Source organism: Pecten maximus, chromosome 4 (assembly GCF_902652985.1).
Source record: "Pecten maximus chromosome 4, xPecMax1.1, whole genome shotgun sequence".
Lineage (NCBI taxonomy): Eukaryota > Metazoa > Mollusca > Bivalvia > Pectinida > Pectinidae > Pecten > Pecten maximus.
Window position 1 is genome coordinate 39,612,364 of NC_047018.1, and position 17,992 is coordinate 39,630,355.

Genomic DNA, 17,992 nt, shown 5'->3' on the forward strand with positions numbered 1-17,992 from the left:
ACATGCTTAAGCTCCTCAGTAGAAATTTCATATAAAAGAAATCTGAAGCTGATTTGCATTGCTACATTGTAATTGTTGAAATAATAAAATTATGTAGATGTCAGTGTGTATCTGTATGTAAAGTAACTGTCTAGTTTTACTTAGACAAAGTGGTGAAATTACGTCACAAACGTTACTAAGAGAACAACAAAATGGCAGATGCATGCCATCCCTCGCTTCTCGGTAATTCTGTCTAACTGTTTACTCTGATTCCATGATTTCCCATTTATCGATATTTACCAGATCAGTTTTATGACAATTTTACCTGTCTATACTGACCATATACCTCAGTTATGTTAAAAAGCATTTACCTGTATAAAAATACTGCCTGTTTTACCTGTACAAATTTAATACCTGTGGACCATGTCCACTAGATAGTTACCTGACAGAAATACTCGCCATTCAAGAATCAAAATATTTTGGACATTTATGAAAAAGAGAGGTAAGATCAATGTTTTTAAATGCAAGGCCAGTCCAGCCAGGGCAGGTAACAACAATTTGAGATTTGAGGGAGAAGACACCTTTATGAAGTATTTGTGATGATATCTGATCACATATACCAGCTTAATGACCTAAGGTGAATGACCTCACAGGTGAAATATTGGGGTGGATTATCAAAAGGTTTTAAACAAAATTCACTAATTCAACTTGATGGAATAAAATGTTTTTTCACAAAAGACATTTGACATTTTTTCTTTTTTTAAACAGCGGTCCAGCCGTGATTATTCTTCATCCCAAGAAGAATCACGAACAATGACCAGTTATTTACAATGGCCGCTAGTAAATTACTTACTCATTTAAAAGGACCCCACAGATTTCTATGAGATTTCGGAAGCCACGATTTTGATGGCATTCGCTTATCACCACAAATTCTGCAGAGTTACTGACCCTTGAATTCATTGGCAAATAGGTCATCCTTGTTTTTCAAAACTCCACTGGTGGGTCATGGGTTTGCCGTCAGGCCGTTCATTGTGGTCTGATACTGGGAAATTGCTATCAACTAGTGGAATTGTCATTTGTCAGAGCTAATGGATCTGATACACATTGTCTTTGTTTACACAAACAGCCCAATATTCATTGAAATTTCATGCAAATTCTTCCCCGATTGATTTGTTTGCGGGAGTTTTTGCAGAAATGGACAGTCTAGGACCTAACCGTGTTAGTTACACTATATAATAACACATATGGAGCTTAAGTAGGTAATATATATGTCACTGGTCTGAGCCAGATTTAATGATTATACAGGGTCAGATTTATAGATAGTCTTGTTTATACAGGGTCATGTTATACAGGGTCATGTTATACAGGTGTCTGGTTTATACAGGTGTCTGGTTTATACAGGTGTCTGGTTTATACAGGTGTCTGGTTTATACAGGGACTGGTTTATACAGGGTCTGGTTTATACAGGTGTCTGGTGTATACAGGTGTCTGGTTTATACAGGTGTCTGGTTTATACAGGGACTGGTTTATACAGGGTCTGGTTTATACAGGTGTCTGGTGTATACAGGTGTCTGGTTTATACAGGTGTCTGGTGTATACAGGTGTCTGGTTTATACAGATGTCTGGTTTATTCAGGTGTCTGGTTTATACAGGGTCTGGTTTATACAGGGACTGGTTTATACAGGTGTCTAGTTTATACAGGGTCTGGTTTATACAGGTGTCTGGTTTATACAGGTGTCTGGTGTATACAGGTGTCTGGTTTATACTGAGACTGGTTTATACAGGTGTCTGGTTTATACAGGGTCTGGTTTATACAGGGACTGGTTTATACAGGTGTCTAGTTTATACAGGGTCTGGTTTATACAGGTGTCTTGTTTATACAGGTGTCTGGTTTATACAGGTGTGGTTTATACAGGGTCTGGTTTATACAGGTGTCTGGTTTATACATGTGACTGGTTAATACAGGTGTCTGGTTTATACAGGGTCTGGATTATACAGGGTCTGGTTTATACAGATGTCTGGTTTATACAGAGACTGGTTTATACAGAGACTGGTTTATACAGGTGTCTGGTTTATACAGAGACTGGTTTATACAGGGTCTGGTTTATACAGGTGTTTGGTTTATACAGGTGTCTGGTTTATACAGGTGTTTGGTTTATACAGGTGTCTGGTTTATACAGGTGACTGGTTTATACAGGGTCTGGTTTATACAGGTGTCTGGTTTATACAGAGACTGGTTTATACAGGTGTCTGGTTTATACAGGTGTTTGGTTTATACAGGTGTCTGGTTTATACAGGTGACTGGTTTATACAGGTGTCAGGTTTATACAGGTGTCTAGTTTATACAGAGACTGGTTTATACAGAGACTGGTTTATACAGGTGTCTGGTTTATACAGGTGTTTGGTTTATACAGGTGTCTGGTTTATACAGGTGACTGGTTTATACAGGGTCTGGTTTATACAGGTGTCTGGTTTATACAGGTGTCTGGTTTATACAGGGGTCTGGTTTATAGATGTGTCTGGTTTATACAGGTGACTGGTTTATACAGAGACTGGTTTATACAGGTGTCTGGTTTATACAGGGTCTGGTTTATACAGGTGTCTGGTTTATACAGAGACTGGTTTATACATGTGTCTGATTTATACAGGGTCTGGTTTATACAGGTGTCTGGTTTATACAGGTGTCTGTTTTATACAGAGTCTGGTTTATACAGGTGACTGGTTTATACAGGTGTCAGGTTTATACAGGTGACTAGTTTATACAGGTGTCTGGTTTATACAGGGTCTGGTTTATACATGGTCTGGTTTATACAGAGTTTGGTTTATACAGGTGTCTGGTTTATACAGGGTCTGGTTTATACAGGTGTCTGGTTTATACAGGTGTCTGGTTTATACAGGGTTTGGTTTATACAGGTGTCTGGTTTATACAGGGTTTGGTTTATACAGGTGTCTTGTTTATACAGGTGACTAGTTTATACAGGAGTCTGGTTTATACAGGGTTTGGTTTATACAGGTGTCTGGTTTATACAGGGTTTGGTTTATACAGGTGTCTGGTTTATACAGGGTTTGGTTTATACAGGTGTCTGGTTTATACAGGTGACTAGTTTATACAGGAGTCTGGTTTATACAGGGTTTGGTTTATACAGGTGTCTGGTTTATACAGGGTTTGGTTTATACAGGTGTCTTGTTTATACAGGTGACTAGTTTATACAGGTGTCTAGTTTATACAGGTGTCTGGTTTATACAGAGTCTGGTTTATAAAGAGACTGGTTTATACAGTTGTCAGGTTTATACAGGTGTGATGGTGTCTGGTTTATACAGGTGTCTGGTTTATACAGTTGTCAGGTTTATTCAGGTGTGATGGTGTCTGGTTTATACAGGTGTCTGGTTTATACAGAGACTGGTTTATACAGGGACTGGCTTATGCAGTCTGCAAGGTTTATGAAGTCGGTTTTTGACAGAATTAGTGATTGGTGAACATTTTGATAATGTTGCTGTGACTGAATTTTAACAACAATTTCATGAATTTTTTCCCCAGCACAGAGTTAATGACGAGCATGATATGCATATTTTATGAGATAACGGGGATTGTGTTAATTTACGATTGACTGACTGTAGGATTTAATTCAATGAATATATTGATCCAAGAATTTCCTTCTCACAATATTTCCAAGGACCATGATATTTATGGAGTCGTTCTGCCATCTTTGTTTATGCATTTGAAGATTGTTACAAAATATTTCGCATGTTTTATTGCAGCAAGATGGGGGGGGGGGGAGGAGGGGGCAGTAAAAATAACCAAATAAAATTCAGAATTAAATAGGCCCAAGATATTGTCCGAAGCGATTCTGTCCATTATAAATTATTGACCTTTGCAGACATCCTTTTTTCGATTACGTCGTATACCGTATTGTTGCTCCTGTGTACTTTGGCCGACGGTCTCGCTGACACACAGACATGGCGCCAGGCATAATCTGCCAGACTTAATGCATTGTCCTTATTTTTGTTTTAATTCGTCAAATAGAAGTCATCAAAATATGATACCACCTGTAGATCGAAATGTGTCTACAAAGACGGGGTAGCATGATGAAAAGTTCAGTTAACCCTCATTGCACATGATTGGTAGCCATTTTCTTGCTGTATAGAAATTAAACAGGCTAGGTATATACATTATATGAAAAGAAATTGCTGAACTGCATTGTACGATTTGTTATGAAGGTCAGATTATTTAGATTTATTGCCAGTTTAAATAGTATGGATTAAAGCAATCTGTATGGATACTGAGTTATGACGGCTAATTAATCCCAATAGGGCCGAGATAGCGTGACGGACCCAGGTGTCCATTCTCAAAGTCATCCATGTGTTTCTACCCACCATAAAAATCTAACTAGGGGTGTCGCCCGCTGACCCGTGACTCGAGCTGAAGGTGGATTCGGAATAGTTTCATACTTTACTGGAGGTATTGTGCGAGTTTTGTCTGTCGGTGGTAATCCTGGACAATATTGCCGTATTAAATATCTGTGTCGAATTTCAACCAATGAATAGAATAAGAAAACGGAAGACTTGGTCTTTTTGTACGTCGGGTGAACCGTGAATGGTTCTATTAGTTCAGTCAACTGGTCAGAAGGATATAACATTGTCAGAATTTACACGGAAACTTGCTCACAGTCTTAATCTTGATGTGCCATTGTCTTAAAAAGGGTGTTGCAGTTTTTAAGGCCTTTGATGAGATTTAGGGTAGAAAGTTTTTTCCACGCTTGTTTTCCAGGTGCCTGTGCAAAGGTCATGTGAGAATATGTAACGATGTTGGAAAGCAAAAAAAAAAGTTCGAAAAAAAATTGTTCAACAGATAGGCATCGAGACACGTTTCGCATGGCAACAAGCTCTGTATTGTGTTGCAGGTCCATCGGCTCATTCATAATGCAAAGCCGCCAAGCTCTGCACTTTCTGCATAAACTCGTTATTCCCTCTAATGCAAAATTATTGGATTTGCTCCATATTCGCCTGATTAGGTGAACAAAATCTAATCGTCCCGCCATCAGTTTCCCTATTGGTGTTATGGGTAATTTATGTCGGAGTACAACCGTTTCATCTTTTGTTGTTTTAAATGCACCTGTACTAATGGTTTCCTTGCTTTTTGCTCAGCAGTTGAATTTTTAATTAAAGAGTAAGTGAACAATACGCGAAACAAATGGATTATTTTTATTTTGTCATTAGGTTTAAATACGAGCTATCATAAATATCAGTTGGACCATTTTGTTATAATTACGTTTCCCAGAATTTGTCGAAGGTTCGTTCTTAACCATGTATAATTAATCATTTGAACCATTGGTAGATTAATTGATATAGACTTGAACGTCCGTTCAATATATTTGTACCCCTTTGCTTGAATGGTACTCCTGAATGGCCGTCTGCTTATCGCAGGACTGAGCTTTTCATGTCGGCTATTGTAGGGAAATAACCAAACTCTGCTCAAAAACACAAAAGAACATTAGAATATAAACATTAAACAGGTTTGAAAAGAAGACAATTAAATGCAAATCAATTTATTTATTTAGATTATTCAAGCTTTGGGTTTTCTTTCAGTATTGTAAAAGCTTAAGAAATCGCTCTTATGTAAAAATGATTGAATTTAAAATCAGATGTAATATCAAAAACAAAATACTGTTTCTTTTGTTAAGAGATTATTTTGATCGATGCAAATCACACTTTGTTTAGAGAGTATTTGACCGATGATAATAACACATCTATTTAGAGATTATTTGATCAAAGATGATTACAACAAACCAAAATTCCCAAATAAGATCTTCATCTCCCTAACTACAAACCTATTTCTCATTAGAAAAATCTCAATCTCCCTACCTACAAACCTACTTCTCATTAGAAAAATCTCAATCTCCCTAACTACAAACCTACTTCTCATTATAAAAATCTCAATCTCCCTACCTACAAACTTACTTCTCATTATAAAAATCTCAATCTCCCTACCTACAAACTTACTTCTCATTAGAAAATCTCAATCTCCCTACCTACAAACCTACTTCTCATTAGAAAAATCTCAATCTCCCTACCTACAAACCTACTTCTCACTAGAAAATCTCAATCTCCCTACCTACAAATCTACTTCTCATTAGAAAAATCTCAATCTCCCTACCTACAAACCTACTTCTCATTAGAAAAATCTCAATCTCCCTACCTACAAACCTACTTCTCACTATAAAAATCTCAATCTCCCTACCTACAAACCTACTTCTCACTAGAAAATCTCAATCTCCCTACCTACAAACCTACTTCTCATTAGAAAAATCTCAATCTCCCTACCTACAAACTTACTTCTCACTAGAAAAATCTCAATCTCCCTACCTACAAACTTACTTCTCGATCATTAGAAAAATCTCAATCTCCCTACCTACAAACCTAATTCTCACTAGAAAAATCTCAATCTCCCTACCTACAAACCTACTTCTCACTAGAAAATCTCAATCTCCCTACCTACAAACTTACTTCTCATTAGAAAAATCTCAGTCTCCCTACCTACAAACCTACTTCTCACTAGAAAATCTCAATCTCCCTACCTACAAACCTACTTCTCACTATAAAAATCTCAATCTCCCTACCTACAAACCTACTTCTCACTATAAAAACCTCAGTCTCCCTACCTTAAAACCTACTTTTCACTAGAAAAATCTCCATCTAGATAATTTCAGTATTATGGCGATTTAATGGTGTTGATATGTCCTGTTTATAGTTTAACTTAGGAAATGTCCCTACAAACACATTTTAATTGCTTCCCCTGTATAGCGACAATTGACAAGTTTTTTCACCATGGAGACAATATTTTGACATCAGGTACAATAGCATGACATATAGATGATGTCACAAACTGTCACAATAGTGACACTGGTCTTTGGGCTCATTTGCATATTTATCATACATATTATACTGTATAACTGGTATTATTCATAAGGTGTTAAATTTGGCTGTATTTGGTTCTCACTAAGAAAAGCATGAAAATAAATTCTAAACCATGGAGTTATGGTAATATGTTATATACATGTGTATGTATATATAAACCGAAATGTAAGTTTGGACAAAATTTAATACCCATAAACTAGGTCCGACGAGACAACTGAGAAATATTAGCCATGTGAAACTAAACAAATATGCAGTATATCAAATCATTTTTATTGAACATCTCCGTTATGTTTGATCAGGTGATAAGTGAAAAGTTTGAGTGGATTACGTTTGAGTTTTTAATATACAAACTGTTGACAAGAAATTCACTACATGCAATTTTCTGTATTTTCAGATGTTTTGAGATCGAGGCCACGTTTCCGATGGAGTCCCTCCTCACGGTTCAGGTGTATGATTGGGACCTGGTCGGAATGGACGACCTTATTGGTGAGACACAACTTGACCTTGAGAACCGCTATTACAGCCGTCATCGAGGGACATGTGGATTCAGCGCCAAGTACGATATGTAAGTATTGATGTTTATGTTTTCTTTGACCTTTTGAAAGTGACAGAGCTCGAATTTCAACAGACAGAATTGTATTCCAACTTTTGCTGGTTCCATGTTGAATTGATGGCAACAATGAAAAATATGTCTAGTATAGATGGTTTTTATACATTCGTATGCTTGTGTAAAGGGTTCAAATAAATATCTTTAAAATGCTTTTCACTGTAATTTTTATTTCTTTATGAAATATTGGAAAAGGGTATTACTTTAACTGCATGTAAATATCACATTTTATACAAAACATATTTTTAGTTTGACAGTTATTTTGCTAAAGGCTGTCTTGAAAATGTTCTATGCAATAATTTTGTGACATGTCTTTAGAGGACTGAAAAAAGCTTAACGTGAAGCTACTTTGAAATGTATTCCTAGAGCAGAGAAAAGGTCTATTGAAGGATGAAGGTCAATTTCAATAATATTTGTTTTTTGAATTGTCAATTTTCAATATCATTCTTGTGATTATGTGAAGGTCATGATAATTGAGATTATCGAAAGGTCAAGGTCATCATTAAAAAATTAACTGTTATGGTTATCATTCTTGTAATTCCATCAAGGTCAGTATTAACTTGACTACGATTTGAGGTCAAAGGTCATCTGAACCTTTCTCGTGATTGGATAAAACAAATCCATTACGAGTGAAGTATGAAGATTTGATATGGGAAAGAAGTTGTATAGATATTTTGGGGAAAGGAAACCGATATGGAAGATTGTTCTGGGAATGTCGAGCTGTGTGTTACGTAATGGGACGAGTAATTAATGAGAATTGTGATTGGTTAGCGCAGACAATAAGTCGAATCCAATGGTGTACTTGTCCCTTGGAGCCATGCATACAGATATAGTTACGTCCAATGGATGAGTCTTCTTATTGGAGCGGCCGACTAAAACACAAGCACTTTGGCTAATAAATGATCCAGTCTATTGCTTTAAAGCAACACGAAGGAGATTCTGTGATGAATGGCCAATACGTGGATTACAGAGACTCGGACAAAGCACCGTGTCCAAACACATTTATCATTACCCAAAGTTTGTTGTAATGAAGGAAATCTCTCTGGGGTAATACATGGTACACGCCATACAAATTATTGAAAAATATTGAAAATATGACATATTGAATAAATTTTCGTAATGATGTGAAAAATGATTTTCCCTTTCCATTTTTCATGTTTATGTGCAGGGAAATGATGCAATTTGTTTTGTGGGTGATTAGTGTGGCAAATTTATTGGTATTTAACATTGTCTTGGATTTGGAATAAATGTGCCCAGGGGATCTCGGCCTGAAATCATAAACTATGCTGTCAGCTTAATCCTCATTCCATTTACTGTATTCAGTGAGGCGTCGGCTGTATTATCATTCTTTTCTCTCGGCAGTACAACTTATTCTAACAGTTTGTGTGGCTTTAAAATAGCGCTTAGCATTGTTAATTTGGCACGTTAAGTTGTCATTAATGTTTAAAAATTCAAGTTATAAATTCAGGTGGATTATTGTAGAAATATTTAGCGCACTGTAGAAAATATGTATCTGATTATAGGATATTGATAAATTATTACAGTCCAATAATGTAGATAGCTACAGTCAAACCTGTCTATAAAGGTCACTCAAGAGGACAGAAAGGTGGCCTTTATATACAGGGTTATTAAAAAATAGTTAAATCACAAATTGCCTCTGAGATTTTGAACATGTGGTCTTTATAGACAGGCTTTTGTATATACAAGGGTGACCTTTAGGGCTCGGCTGTATTTGTTGTGTAATACAGGTTTCTGGGTACATTGTTTGTGAGACAGCCACTCCCCCACACAACAATCAACACAGCCAGTCCCCCACAACAATCCACATGGCCACTCCCCGACAACAATCAACACAGCCACTCCCCCACAACAATCCACACAGCCACTCCAACCCCCAATCAACACAGCCACTCCTCCACAACAATCCACACAGCCACTCCAACCCCCTCCCCCCCACAACAATCCACACATCCAGTCCCCCACAGTGGATTGTGTGGATTGTTGTGTGGGGGAGTGGCTGTGTGGATTGCTGTGGGGGAGTGGCTGTGTGGATTGCTGTGTGAGGGAGTGGCTGTGTGGATTGTTCTGTGGGGGAGTGGCCATGTGGATTGTTGTGGTGGACTGGCTGTGTGGATTGTTGTGTGGGGGACTTGTTGTGGGGGGAGTGGCTGTGTGGTTTGTTGTGGGGGAGTGGCTGTGGATTGTTGTGGGGGGACTGGCTGTGTGGATTGTTGTGGGGGGACTGGCTGTGTGGATTGTTGTGGGGGGACTGGCTGTGTGGTTTGTTGTGGGGGGAGTGGTTGTGTGGATTGTTGTGGGGGGACTGGCTGTGTGGATTGTTGTGGGGGAGTGGACGTGTGGATTGTTCTGTGGGGGACTGGCTATGTGGATTGTTGGGGGGGGGAGTGGCTGTGTGGTTTGTTGTGGGGGAGTGGCTGTGTGGTTTGTTGTGGGGGGAGTGGCTGTGTGGATTGTTGTTGGGGAGTGGCCATGTGGATTGTTCTGTGGGGGAGTGGCTGTGTGTATTGTTGTGGGGGAGTGGCCGTGTGGATTGCTGTGTGAGGGAGTGGCTGTATGGATTGTTCTGTGGGGGAGTGGCCATGTTGATTGTTGGGGGGGGGGCTGTGTGGTTTGTTGTGGGGGAGTGGCTGTGTGGATTGTTGTGGGGGGAGTGGCCATGTGGATTGTTTTGTGGGGGAGTGGCTGTGTGGATTTTTGTGGGGGAGTGGCTGTGTGGATTGCTGGGTGAGGGAGTGGCTGTATGGATTATTGTGGGGGAGTGGCTGTGTGGTTTGTTGTGTGTGTGTGGGGGGGGGGGGGTGGCTGTGTGGTTTGTTGTGGGGGAGTGGCTGTGTGGATTATTGTGGGGGAGTGGCTGTGTGGATTGTTGTGGGGGAGTGGCTGTGTGGATTGTTGTGGGGGGGAGTGGCTGTGTGGATTGTTGTGGGGGGGGGGGGAGTGGCTGTGTGGATTAATGTGTACATGTTTATTTGGATTGTAATGTGTGAGAGTGGCTATGTTGATTATTGTGTGCAAGTGGTCATATGGATTGTTGTGCGGATGACTTGCTATGTGGATTGTTGTGTAACTAGCTGAGTGGATATGTGGATTGTTGTGTGGGTGGGTGGGTGGGTGACTATTTAGATTGCTATGTGGCTGAGGTTATGTTCATTGTTAAGTGGCTGAGTTGATTGTTTTGTAACTGAATAGTTATGTGGATTGTTGTTTGGGTAAGTGACTATTGATTGTTGTTTGGGGATGTTGCTATGTGGATTGCTTTGGTGATATTTTTGTTGTGTTGGGTGAGTGGCTATGTGGATTATTTGGTGGGGGAGTGGTGTTGTGGGTAGATAGCTTGCCAATTGAATGGTAGACAATGGTTTAGATGTCTATTTGCACCCCCAGAAGGTGTTGATGAGGAGGGGAAGCCAGTGTAGTGATTTATGAATTATCTCTGTATGTTATCCTGGCCACATGGCCGATGTTATGGAGGGGTGTGGTGTTGTGTGATAAACACACATCTGTCCCAATATAATGATCTCCTCCGCTATAGATGGCCCCACCCCCTCAACTAACGGTGATGAAAGTCACTAATTGGAGGTCATGTCCCCAATGATAACACACTACATTGCTGCACCAAGGCGGCTTGTCTTACCAAACTTTAACACTGGTATAATGTTAGTAATTAATTCTTATGTCAGTCTCTAGTGGATGTGGAAGAATTCTTGTTAAAATGAAATGAAACCTTATCATATTGAAATAAACAACAGTCGTAAATATCTTAATGACTGATAATTTTAACAGATTGTCACCTTTTATCTACCCTGCGAAAAATTAAGTGATTTTCACTTTAATACAAAGTATAGATATTTTGTTTGAAGAAGAAAAAAAGTGACAACTATCACTTACCTAAACGAACATTTAACAAGGCAGGTAGAAAAATATTTTACTAATTACCATTTCTTTACAAATCAAAATGGAAAATCAGGCTTCTTAGCTTTTGTAGTTGACTTCTTGTACCATGAATGTTTCTACATTCCGCTCATCATTATAGATCTTAAAGGAAATAATCATTATTACGGTAAACCTCCGGTTAGTTCGAACAAAATTAAATAAATATTGACGAACCTGTTCGAATTATTCGAAATTATGCTTCAGAAAATATGCGCGAGTTCGAACTATTCGAGACAATATCGGCGAAAATCTCTGCCGAGTAAAATCATTAGACACAAACACATCCATCGTAAATCTGATACGTAACAACGACGGTCTGAACAATGGCACATTTATAAGTTAGTAAAATGATAGTATTTTATTTAATTCAATATTAATTGATCGTTAAATGTTCTTCATTTCGCGATAATTATGATGGTTTTTGCGCGAAGCCGCTCGCGGATCGGGCAATGCTTATACAGTAGCCCCAACACGTTTCATTTGTGACACAAAAGTTAAACATTTGTACAGTATAATCTTTGCATGATTATATTTTTTATCTGAGAAACTATCAATTTATTATTGTAATAAATGGTCTCTTAAATACATCAAAAGCAGTCTTCATAACCTGTTGCGTTTACGAAACCACTACTGTAAAAATAGGCGATATGTGGCATATATTAAATCACAGACGCTCTAATGATCACGCATACAATCTTATAACCTAAACGTGCTTGTTGATCAAATTTAAATCTTGTTATTTTTTCTGGGCCGGTCATCGGGGCCGGGTCGTCGCGATCTTTCAATTGAGTTTGCCGATAAAAAAACCTTACTTTACGTTCTTCATTTGACAAGTTCGAACTATCCGAAATGGTGTCAGTTATAAACAGCCAGAGTTCGAACTATTACTAGCTAAAAAATTACTGTTTTTCTAGAAAAAAATGTGTGTTCGAACTATCCGCGTGTTCGAATTAATCGGAGGTTTACCGTACTTTAATTGGATTTCAACGCCTGATGACCCCATCTGACACTGTCTAAGCTAAGTTGTTTCCACCATCCAATAATTAATGATTACAAATTTTGCAGACAAAAAAATAAAATATGATTAATGTGCAGAGGTGGTCAAAAACAAATATATTAGAGATGACCGGCCAAGTCTGAACGTCCACACTACATTTTTACCCTGTGGCCATTGTGGCGGTCAGTCGGTAACACTAGCACTCGATGGACAGGAAATATTTCTCTAATTTGATGTTGTTTCTGGACAAATGACCAGAGCTAAAATATCAGACCATTGAGGAACATTAATTTCCTGTTCTATCATTGTAAGACCAGGCCGTTATATTTGTATGTTTTGTTCTCGACAGACAAGGGTACAACATGTGGCGGGATCCGATGAAACCCACTCAGATTCTGGCCAAGCTCTGTAAAGAAGGAAAAGTGGATGGACCACACTACCAGCCCGGCAAAGTCCGCATTGCCAACCGTATCTTCACCGCCTCCATGGACCAAGATTTTGACAACGGTAACAATTCATTAAAAAAAAACATTGGAGACAATTAGTTTTTGCTAATAAAATATACTATGTTTAAAAAATGTGTTTCTTTTGAAAAAAGAAAAGGCAAAACAAACAATTTTCAAGGAAATATGTAAATTTTCATAATTTCAAGGTTTTCATAAACAATTCAGAAGTAGTCAAACCTGTCTATAAAGATCACTCAATTGTGCAAATAAAGTTTAACTTTATAAAGAAGTACATATGTAAAATATGGTCTTTATAGACAGGTGTATGTCATATACAGGTGGCCTTTATATACAATTTTTTGTTATACACAGGCGGCAAATATTTACAATTTTTTGTAGATGACCTTTATAGACAGGTTTTCATTATATACAGGTGACCTTTATAGACAGGTATTCATTACATACATGTGGCCTTTATAGACAGGTTTTGACTACATACAGGTGGCTTTTATAGACAGGTATTTATTATATGTAGGTGACCTTTATTGACAGGTATTCATTATATACATGTGACCTTTATAGACAGGTTTTGTCTACATACAGGTGGCTTTTATAGACTAGACAAGTATTCATTATATACAGGTGACCTTTATACACAGGTTTTCATTATATACAGGTGACCTTTATACACAGGTTTTCATTATATACACAGGCAGTCTTTATTGTATGTTTGATTATAAAGAATTTTCTTCAGGGTATACCTTTCAACAGCTTCATATAAAAATGGTTAGAAAAAGGTGCAGACTTTCCATTGATTGAAATGTGGTTGCGAATTATTTTGTGGTGTGTGTGTATTTTCCGTAAATGTCACAAGAGAAAGGATATTCCTCCATTTATACGATAATACTGATCACAATCAGTAACATTTGAATTTGGTTAAATGCTTCATCAACTCTTCTGTAATATTATCCAATATATTCGGCTCTGATCGAGAACAGCATTGTCTGATTAAAATGAGTAATGCCGAGTGTTAACTGACACTCGGAATCTCTCCAGTGGGGTGGACTGGCCAGGCTAAAGTCGGACCAGTGTCGGTAGTAATAGGGACCAGTGTCATTCTGCCACCAGGGAACATCACAAATATTGAAGACCAGGTTTAAATTGGTAATCGGAGGCCTGGAGCATTGGTACATACCCACCCTGTAGGCATCTGACATTTCTTACCCACCAGCTTGACATAATCGTAGCCTGCCACCAGATATATACGCAACTAATTCATACTCACTATTTGACAATCGGGATGAATAAATATGATTAGGATGATTAGATAATTAGGTCGACATGTCTGCCGTTCTCGTTGGGCCAGTCCGTTACATTCATTTGGCCATGTTTGGTTGTACTCGGTAGCATGTGAAATTGTATAGGCCAGTACAGGTTGGGTTTTTTTTTAGGTGAATTGCATTTTGTCGATTTAAAAAATTAAGTCTGTATTGACATGTATGATTAACAAAAAAATATCAGGTGTTGTATTCTGTTGTGTGTTTATTAGGATTTCAACAGAAAAGTTGAATAAAAATTTATTGGAAGAATCAGATCAGGTAAACAGTGATTAGAATCTAACCCTGGATTAAAACATTAAAATATTGACAGATGTCAAGGAGATGTTCGTGGTAGGTCGGCAGAGGATAATTATCCAGAAAGATGATTTAGGGAGCTGGTAAAATGAATGTTTGAATTTAACTGGACACAAAATAAATCAGAATTAATGTTTGATTTGTCACCCTACAGAATTTTTTTCCACAAAAAAACTAATAAATCGTCTCAAAGCATAATTTAATATGAAACTGACTCACTTTCATTCCAAACTGTTACATTTGAAATCTATGTGCTTCTAAAATCTGGCATCCATTCTCAAGTTCAATTTCTTAATTGTGTCGAACAGCTCAAATGAATAAGTAAGCTGCTATATTTTGTCAGATATAAATTTTTACAACTAATTTTTCTCGTCCATTTGAAATTTGAAATTTGACATGTATGTAATTTAATGAATATTGATTTATTTAATTGTATAGACATAAGTTTAAAGACCATCATGTGTCTAAATAACTGTTGTAGTCTTCAGTACTCTTCAATGGTAAAGCTGTATGTAAGTGGTGTTGGTAGATTTGTACCTATGTGTAGGAATTGGCCTCTCATACCTGCTTTCTGTTGATCTAGGAATGCTTGTTGTTCATCTTGCCAATTAAATGACAAGTAATTTCTCCCCTTCCTCCCTCCTGCTCTCCTCTTCCTATCCTCTTTAATCTGCCAACCCCTCCCCGCCCCCGCTACCCCCTCCCCCTCCCCCATTCCCCCCCACCCCCTTACCTCCCACCCATCTATGTCAGTCGGCTATAATACATTGTGATAGGGGAGCTGTTTTTCTGGCCTAACTTTGACTGATAGGTGTTAATTAGATATTAGAGTAAGTAGAGAGACCAGACACTTTATTTTTATAGCTGACCTTTGATGCATGAGTTAGTGCACAGTCTGACCCTGAAAGGTCAGATTTTCACACCAAAAGGTCAAATATAATTTCACTATATAAATCTTTTCATGTGCTGTTTTTTTTCAAAACTAGTTATAGCTTTGCTTTTAGTCAAATAGCGATTTGGAATGTGTGCGATATATTGTCACCAACTTTACCAAGAAAATTCATTCACGCAAGATATTGAAAATTGAAAACATTTTCAAATTAAATCAAATAGAGTTATCCCCCTTGGGTATTTAGTTAATTGTTTTTTTGAGATATTATAAGAGTTGGATATTTATGACTATTCTCTCCCATCCAGTCTATGAGACTTGTTAAATTTATGGGTGTTTTTATTAATATCACCATGTGATATACATCCTCCAGGTCTCCTTAAGCCAACCCAAGCCTGTAATAACTAGGTAAACTTGATCCTGTTGGAAATCTACGGCTCTAATTGGCCTTAATGGCAGTTGTAATTGTGACTTAATTCCAGCTGGGGGTTGGGACTGATCTCCAGTCTTAGATCAGAAAGATAAGGTCAATGAGATGGTGTTTGTGTTCCACTTATACTGCTGGCTGTATCTTGGTCGACAAGGCTCTTGTTTCCTTCCTGACTTCATACACTTACACCAAACATCTTCATAAGCCTGATTAGCTTAAACAGAAAGTTTCCTTAATCTGTTTTAAATTTGAAATATTTTCTAAGTACCAATTTCTTTAATTATGTCTATGGATTCAAAATGATCCTTGGAAGACCAGATTTATGATTTTATGTATATAACTTTAAATTGTTTTTAATTTGATGGAGCTTATTTAGCTTTGAACTGGTATTTTGGTCTTGGTGTGAGATTTGTAACCATCTGTTGTTAGTAACTTGGATAGCCCTGTGCTGATTAGGACTATAGCTTACCTAGATAAGTAAGCAGACTATAACATACCTAGATAAGTTAAACAGCCAGTGTGTTTACTAAACTTAACATCAGCTACACAGCCAGGTTATATAATAAACAGATAGATAGGTACTGCTGATTGAGTGTGATGGGCATGGAGGAGGGAAGGAAGATTGAGGGAGAGATAGAGGTATATGTCCTGTAGGGAATGGGTGGGGGAGGGATGGAGAGATGGGTAAGAGGGTTGGGGAGAGGATAGAGGGATGGGTAAGAGAGTTGGGGGGGGGGGGGGGGGGGGGTCCTGTAGTAGGGGGAATGAGTATGGGTTGAGTAAGAGGATTAAGAGAGAGATGGGGGGGGGGGGGGGGGGGGGAGAGGTCCAGTGTTGGTTACTTTTGATTTTGAGGGAGGGATGGGGGGAGGGATGGGTTAGATACTTTTGAGATTGAGGGAGGGATGGGGGTAGTCCTGTGTTGGTTACTTTTGAGATTGAGGGAAGGTTGGTTACATTGGAGATTGAGGGAAGGTTGGTTACATTGGAGATTGAGGGAAGGTTGGTTACTTTGGAGATTGAGGGAAGGTTGGTTACATTGGAGATTGAGGGAAGGTTGGTTACTTTGGAGATTGAGGGAAGGTTGGTTACATTGGAGATTGAGGGAAGGTTGGTTACTTTGGAGATTGAGGGAAGGTTGGTTACATTGGAGATTGAGGGAAGGTTGGTTACTTTGGAGATTGAGGGAAGGTTGGTTACTTTGGAGATTGAGGGAGGGATGGGGGAGTAAATAGTTCCCTACCCCTGATATTAAGGATTGGTACAGTCTCTTACTCTGGCTACACAGGTTAACCTCCTGGTAACAAAGGACCACATATCAAGGTGTGGTGTCCACTGGCTGGTACATTAAAAGATGGCTGATTGATAAGAATCAATTGTTTAGCTGGTGATAGAGCTATTTTTATGACCTCACTTTGTTATGACAGCACCTAGAATGATACCAATTAAAACATGGTAATTTGGGAGAAAATGTTATGATAACCTCACGACATGGAAACAAAAACTGTCCGGTGATTTAAATGACCAATAAAATCGGCACAGATAGTAAAATTAACATTAGAAAGAAATTGGAACAAAGAAGCCCCAGACAACCGTGGTCGTAGCTTATTTTGTACAATTATAGCTCTTAAAGGTAAAAAATAAATCATAAAACTGTGTTTTCTGACCTAATGTGATTTTAGCTCATTTGGAGTATGATATCATTGTAAAATCTGTAAGTTCTTTGAAAGTATCACTGAACAGATAGTCTGATTATACATATTCTGGTGAGAGAATGAAGTGTCAGGTGAAATATGAGTGTGTTAATGGGTGATTTCTATGAAAATTAATCCCTTGTGAATTAGAGTAAACAAATAATGAACAGTATTAAGGATCCACCTGCAGAACTAAGGATTTATTCTTCTTTGTCTTAAACATTGGCTGAGGGACATGGATTGTTGACCCATTGTAAATTAGAAGATCTTCATCATCAACATTCTCTCCCCATGTCTCCCTAGGCAGCACTGGTTAGGTCTTTATCAGAATGCTACAACTCCCTGGCTGTGACGTTTCAGTGTGAGTGCACTTTAAAATTACCTGACCATCTGTAGACATATCGTCATATGACCTTTGCACTTTCAAATGACCTGCCATCTTGTAGA

General features: G+C 38.2%; 1 protein-coding gene across 1 annotated transcript in view; it reads left to right on the top strand.

The window, feature by feature from the left end:
- Positions 1–17,992, top strand: part of LOC117326536 (otoferlin-like) — a 141,860-nt gene that overhangs the window by 85,084 nt on the left and 38,784 nt on the right. Inside the window, exons 36-37 of the mRNA XM_033883291.1 lie at positions 7,289–7,459; positions 12,802–12,959. Of these exons, the coding sequence (XP_033739182.1) occupies positions 7,289–7,459; positions 12,802–12,959 (329 nt within the window). The remainder of the gene's footprint in view (positions 1–7,288; positions 7,460–12,801; positions 12,960–17,992) is intronic.